General features: G+C 47.9%; 2 protein-coding genes across 4 annotated transcripts in view; both read left to right on the top strand.

Annotated features, from left to right (window-relative positions):
* The window catches only part of LOC127750359 (potassium channel subfamily T member 1-like), a 162,524-nt gene that overhangs the window by 147,617 nt on the left and 8,372 nt on the right, over positions 1-6,535 (top strand). The gene's annotated exons all lie outside the window — the stretch shown is intronic.
* The window catches only part of LOC113210146 (potassium channel subfamily T member 2), a 30,935-nt gene continuing 24,937 nt past the window's right edge, over positions 538-6,535 (top strand). The window contains 10 exon segments of the mRNA XM_052271874.1: positions 538-751; positions 1,164-1,440; positions 1,442-1,604; positions 1,686-1,836; positions 2,481-2,552; positions 3,064-3,169; positions 3,256-3,500; positions 3,708-3,954; positions 5,702-5,887; positions 5,971-6,102. Coding sequence (XP_052127834.1) covers positions 558-751; positions 1,164-1,440; positions 1,442-1,604; positions 1,686-1,836; positions 2,481-2,552; positions 3,064-3,169; positions 3,256-3,500; positions 3,708-3,954; positions 5,702-5,887; positions 5,971-6,102 — 1,773 coding nt within the window. The 5' untranslated portion in view covers positions 538-557.

Genomic DNA, 6,535 nt, shown 5'->3' with positions numbered 1-6,535 from the left:
CCCCCCTCCCTGCCCTCTCCGCTTCCGCCCATCGTCGTCCCCCTTTGCTGTGGCCCGACGGGACCGGGCTGGACGGTCTACTCACTACACGACGACGAGCCCCCACTCCAAGCCTACATTTTCACTTTCACCTTTGTCATGAGAGTTCTCGCACTGTCCTGTCAGAGTTGTGCTGCTGATGACGCTCGTCGGTGAAACGGGGTGGCGGCGGTGCGAACCAGAAGGCCCCGGCCCCGCGGACGGAAGAGTTGCCCGCGCGCAAATGAAATATTGTTGAGTGTGGAAACGGGAGATGACACAACTCTTGACCCACAGTCTGCAGCGCGCACCCCGCTGGCTGCCAAACTTTCTTGCCAATCAGATAGTAGTCATCGGTGACGCCGGCGGATATAACTTACCCTCTCCTTTTTTCCGTCCGTCCGTGAAACGCATATTTGTCCTGTCCACCCAACACCAAAATAGGCACGCAATCACACGAAAGTAAAGATAAATTAAACCTGCTACTTTGACGCGTCAACATGATGTCAAATACCTCAATTTGGTCGTGTCGCGTCTGGATGTCTGCTTCTCTCCCTCTGACTGCCGTGTGTCCTGTCTCCAGGGAAGGCCAGACCTCACCCGAGGACTGGCACCGCCTGTACGGCCGCTGCTCGGGCAACGAGATCTACCACATCGTGCTGCAGGACAGCCGGTTCTTTGGCGAGTACGAGGGCAAGAGCTTCACCTACGCCAGTTTTCACTCGCACAGAAAGTGAGTATATTGCTTTGCAACAGGACGTCTAGAGGCTAGGCCATACGCCCGACGGGCCCAGCTCCTTGTAGTTGGATTAACAAAGAGGTCGCCATCAGGCGAGAGGGGATGGGGCAGGAGGCCAGGGGGGCACTCTGCCACTCAAAGTTCGCAGTTTAGTTCGGAGGTGCGCGCTCGTCCCGTCAGGACGGCCAACTTCTGCCAACTTCGGGACGCTGCGATGCTCGGACCATCGTATTTATGAGGAGGTGCAGAGTATTCTTTGGCGCGCCGCTGGGGGGCCAGCTCAACTTCACCTTATTCATTTGCGTCCGTGGAACAATGAGTTGCGCGTCAGTGTGCAGCGCTGTGGGAGGGCCGCAAGTGTTTTTGCAGACCGGCTTTGAAACAATGCGTTCGGTTGTGCGCACAGGTACGGCGTGGCGCTTGTGGCGGTTCGGCCGGCCGAGCTGCCCGAGTTCTACGAGGAGACGATCCTGCTGAACCCGGGACCAAGGCACATCATGAAGGCCACGGACACGTGCTACTACATGAGCATCACCAAGGAGGAGAACTCAGCCTTTGTGGTGGCGAACCAGCAGCCTGCACAGGACAGTGGTTCGACTCACAAAGACAAGCCAAAAGACTGTACAGGTTCGTTACTTCAGCATTCACACTTTTCGCCTCATTTTGTTCCACACCTTAAATCATGCTCCCGTGCGTTGGATTCCAGTACCCATTGAGACTGATGTGCGCGCTGCGCCCCCCTCCCCTGCCGCCCCGGAGGCGACCCCCACGGGGAACCATCTGGACGTGCCCCGTCCAGGCGAGAACCCCAACCTGCTTAGCCCGGAGATCCTCAACCAGCGAAGAGGTTGGTCACTGTTGATGCTTCCTGCGTAGCAGCTTGGTTGACAGTAAATCGAGGGAGAATGTCATTGCTGTTTTGTTTCAGGAAGCCGGAGACCGAGCATACTCCCCGTGCCAGACATGTTCACGAGCTCGGCGCTCAACATCTCTACGGACACCGCAGAGGAGGAGGGTGACGAGAGCGAGGACGAGGTGGACGACGATGTGCCGTGGAGATCGCCGTCAGAAAAAATTGCGTGAGTGTCTGATTATGTTCCCGTTATATTCTTTCTCTATTCACCATTGTCACCAATCGCTCCTTACATCTCATCCCTCGCGGACATCATGGACCGCTCTGCTCTGCATCATGTCACCTGTTCCACCCAGTATGTTTGGGGTGACATAGAGCATCACTTTCCCGTAAATCAATTTTGTACATAAGACGGCCCCACCTGCTTTGAATGTTGTCTGCGGTTTGATTGCAATTCTTATTCTCCGAAAATTCTGAAAAGCACTACACCCCTGCACCGAACATTACCGCTTCGCTTTCAGTCATATTTCTATCGTCACATTTCGCCTTTTTTTCCTTTCTTATTAATTATACCTTAGAATGATTCCCGTAATTTTGGAACGGATCTTAAGCTCAGTATTGATTAATCTGACTCTTCTAAACGCTGACTTTGCCCCGTTGACTTTGTTGAAAGTCGTCTCTTCTACCGTTGATCTTGCCTCATAATGTCTTCTCGAGTTATTGATTTGAGACGTCACTCAAAATCTTGAGGCTGAAAATAGCTGCTTCTTGTAAGCAGACTGAGTTCTGTAGACGGAATGCCTTTAGCAATGATGCAATACCTTGCATTGGTCCTTGCACTGTCTAGTATGCCCCTCCGTATGCCTTCAGATTGGTATCAAGCTCTAGCACAGTGGAAGATGTCCATTGCTCTAAATCTGCCTGGCAAATTGAAGTGTCCGGGTAAGTCTATCCTTTCCTCCTCCTATTTCTTTCTTCCTGTGCAGCATGAGTAGTTAGTTGCCTCTCTAGAACAAAAGTTATTACTCTTTTTCAATAATTGATGTTAGTGCGCTACATAACTTTGTTCTTTCTTTTCCTTCTTTTTTCTTCTCAAAATCCAAAACGCTTAACTTGGTACTCCCGTTGTACCTTTTCTATGGCTCTTAACGTTTGCTTTCTCACTGGGAAATGCGTTTAATCTATCTACTTTGCTTATTCTTTCGGAAGAGACTAGTTAGGGGTTTACAATTGCTAGACATTATGATAGAACTAACATAAAATAAAAACGTGTTCGTGTAGAATATTGCTTTTGTTTTATTAAGCCCGAAACAAGTGCTCAAAGATGAAAAAATCAATTTGCCAGTTCCTATTTGTTTTAAGAGGGCTCTGTTGTGTAAAGTTATTGAACTATTTAGAACCCATTTTTCTCTTTTGCACCCACCCCACCTCACACGCTGTTTTCGTTTTGCAGGATTGTCAAGGGCTTCCCTCCCGTGTCCCCATATATCGGCGTGACCCCGACGCTGTGTTACCTGCTCAAAGAAAAGAAACCTCTATGCTGCCTGCAACTCGCTCAGGTTCGTTGTAACCTCCATCGCTGAGGTCCCCGTTCTGATTTTATTGGGGACTAGGCTGAGTAATTTGTCATTTATTTTCCCGACAGGTTTGCGAGCACTGCTCTTACCGGAACGCGCGCGAGTACAACTGGCAAAACAAGACCATAATACTGGCGGCGGACTACGCGTCCAACGGTATTTACAACTTCATTATCCCGCTGCGCGCGCATTTCCGCTCGAAAAACTCGCTGCACCCCATCATCCTGCTGCTGGAGAGGCGGCCGGACCTCGTATTCCTGGACGCGCTCGCCTACTTCCCCCTAGTGTACTGGATGCTCGGCTCCATCGACTGGTAGGTGCTGCAGGTGCACCCGGGGGTCCTTCACTCACAAAAAAAAAGTGTACACCCTCTAAAACAAATCAGGGGAAACGAAAAAAAAATCAGAGGGAAAAGGGATAAAGTAGGAAAACTGGTGGTCGCTTGAATTTAGCGTGAAGTACCCCACGCGTCCACCCCGTCCTCCGCAGACGCCCGCTTAACGGCATTACTTGTCTGCAGCACGGACGACCTGTTGCGCGCGGGAATCACGCTGGCCGAGAACGTCGTGGTGGTCAACAAGGAGCTGTCCAACTCGGCCGAGGAGGACACGCTGGCTGACTGCAACACCATTGTGGCGGTGCAGACCATGTTCAAGTACTTCCCGAGCATCAAGAGCATCACGGAGCTTTCGCAGTCGTCCAACATGAGGTTTATGCAGTTCCGCGCGCAGGACAAGTACGCCCTGCACCTCTCCAAGATGGAAAAGGTGAGCTTTCCGCCCTCGGGTGCGGGTGCATGGTGTGGGTGGAAGAGTTGTTCCGACACGGTCTGTCTGTAGATACTAACATAGCTTAATTAGGCGCTGCATTTCTGTTTGGGGCATTAGATCTACTCTGGTCGAACTAACGGATACGTGTTCGAAACTGTGTAGATTCAGGGACAATAACGTGTGTGCGACAAAGCGCCGCTTGCACCTAGAAGCGTTCTATAGCCACGGGTGAAAGAAGGGTTGTTGTTTTGAGACGTCGGCTTTACTCCTTCATCCACGTCATGACTCTTCACCATTCGGCTTTCTTTGTGTTTGGCTGGCGTTCATGGACATGTCATGTTGCATGCCTATTTCCCTTTGTCGTATCTATTCGAACGGCCGAGGTTTTTCTCGGACATTCATTTTAGATTGGGTACACATGGACAAAGACCCCAGGCGTCTGCAGCAAAATGGGATGGGAAAGTCGTTTTACCGTGCCACTTGATTTTGGATTGAGTTGTGAAATCCACCATTCTTTCACTTTACTCAAGAATTACATATCCCCAATGAATTTTGGGAGCGCCACGAGCCAAAAGCGGAGGGGATTGTTCGGCGCGTTCAGCGCGGCGAGCTCGAGCGAAGGCCACAGTGAGGCATCAAACGTATGTACTTAGCGTATCTTTTTTTTTGTTTTCACACTTCTGCCGTAGTGTCTGGCGTCGTTGTCGCCGTAAAGTAATATTTGAATGAATCAAACTTAGGCTGGACTAGAATTAACTGACTTTCACTCTCCAACTTCCTTTTGCTGCGGACTGTACAGACTCACTTTAGAGTAGAAAGCCACGCGGGATATCCGCTTTCAGCGGGAACCACTGCCCCGTAACAAATTCGTCGTGGACTTGCGTGATATTTTCCGTTCAACACATCCACATTTTTTTAATGTGGCTCATTGGCCTCACAATTGCATTTGCATTTTCATTAGACGTTGGGTAGTGATGCATGCCATATGCGTTACTTATTTAATGGATGTTTGTCTCGAAGTTTTTAAAAAACGTTCATTGTTCCTCTATATATTAATAGCTATCCAGAAACGCCACAATCACCGTGACCGAGGTATCAAAAACACAACGTAGGTCGAACCAGTCTGGATGAAATGATCGGCAAATCTTATCTAATACTAGAAATAACAAATTCAATTACCCCATAAAAAGTTTTACCTTTAAATCAATTGTCGCGTATTTACTGTATTTCGCATGCTTTTAATAAATAGCATATAGAATCGTTTGATGCTAGGATAATTCTTTTTGTAATTCAGTGTGCTGTTTTGTCGGCTTGTTGTAGTGTTATGTACAAAGAGTTTTATTTAGCCTTTTCTAGAGCAAGATTTTGGCCGCTATAATGTGGTAGATAATTTGACCCGGTATCAGCGAATATAGGAGAGCTATAACGTCTTTCTGGGCTGTGGTTCACTACCCAACTCGCTCTTGTCATGCTGCCCGCGTTCACCCGTTAGATTTCAGATGCAGTCGACAGCCATCTTTATTACTTTTTCGAAAGACTTTTTTGTACACTAAAGGGTCCAATTGCTTCGCTTTCTTTTCTTTTTCATATCAGCGTCTGTGCAGTTCGGTCTACTCATCGTAGCAATTTTCTTGACAAAAGTAAAACTTTATAGAAAATGTATAAAACTTTTTTACGTTGATTTTAGACCGAAGGCAGCTCAGGTCAATCACCTGCTAACAATTTACCGTGTTGCTACTCGCAGCGCGAGAAGGAGCGGGGATCACACATATCATACATGTTCCGACTACCGTTCGCTGCGGGGACAGTCTTCTCCGCCTCCATGCTCGATACTTTGCTGTATCAGGCTTTCGTCAAAGACTACGTGATCACCTTTGTTCGCCTTCTGCTTGGTGTTGACCAAGCTCCTGGCTCGGGCTTCCTCACCTCGGTAAGTGACATGCCGCTTTGGAGGCCGTCTTTGTACTCACTATACCAGGCTTGAAGTTATTCTTCTGTGTTTACTTTTCTCAGATGAAGATCACCAAAGACGATATGTGGATCAGAACTTACGGTCGACTTTACCAGAAGTTGTGCTCTACAACGTGTGAAATTCCAATCGGAATATATCGTACGCAAGAAACCTCGTTATCAGAACACACACAAGTAAGTTCCCGCAAACGTCCCGTGAAAATGTTGGTAGTTAAACACATTGAACATTTAATTCCTTCTCTGATAGCTCCTTTCTACTTTATTGTTCTCTGCCTATGTTGGACAAATTGAATGCATTGTCCATGCATTCAGAGACTAGGTATTTTGATGTAACTTCTCTTGGCAGTACAGTTAGTACCGTATTTCTTATCGTAGAGACACCGGTCTACCAACTCTGCTTGTTACTTACTCAATAGATCATCATTACTATACTATATTGTACTAGCACTTTGTATTTGTATGACTCATTCGCCAGAGCCAACGCAGTTTATTCATTATAACACACAAGTTCTACCACATTTCAAATAGGGATTTCACAACGTGCTTTTCAAAATATTTCTGATATTTTGAAAACCAGTCTCGCTTGAAAACAGACACTTGCACGACA

The sequence above is a fragment of the Frankliniella occidentalis genome, unplaced genomic scaffold (assembly GCF_000697945.3).
Source record: "Frankliniella occidentalis isolate FOCC.00 unplaced genomic scaffold, Focc_3.1 Scaffold177, whole genome shotgun sequence".
NCBI lineage: Eukaryota > Metazoa > Arthropoda > Insecta > Thysanoptera > Thripidae > Frankliniella > Frankliniella occidentalis.
The sequence above is the reverse complement of the archived record's forward strand: the minus strand, read 5'-3'. Positions and strand labels throughout refer to the sequence as shown.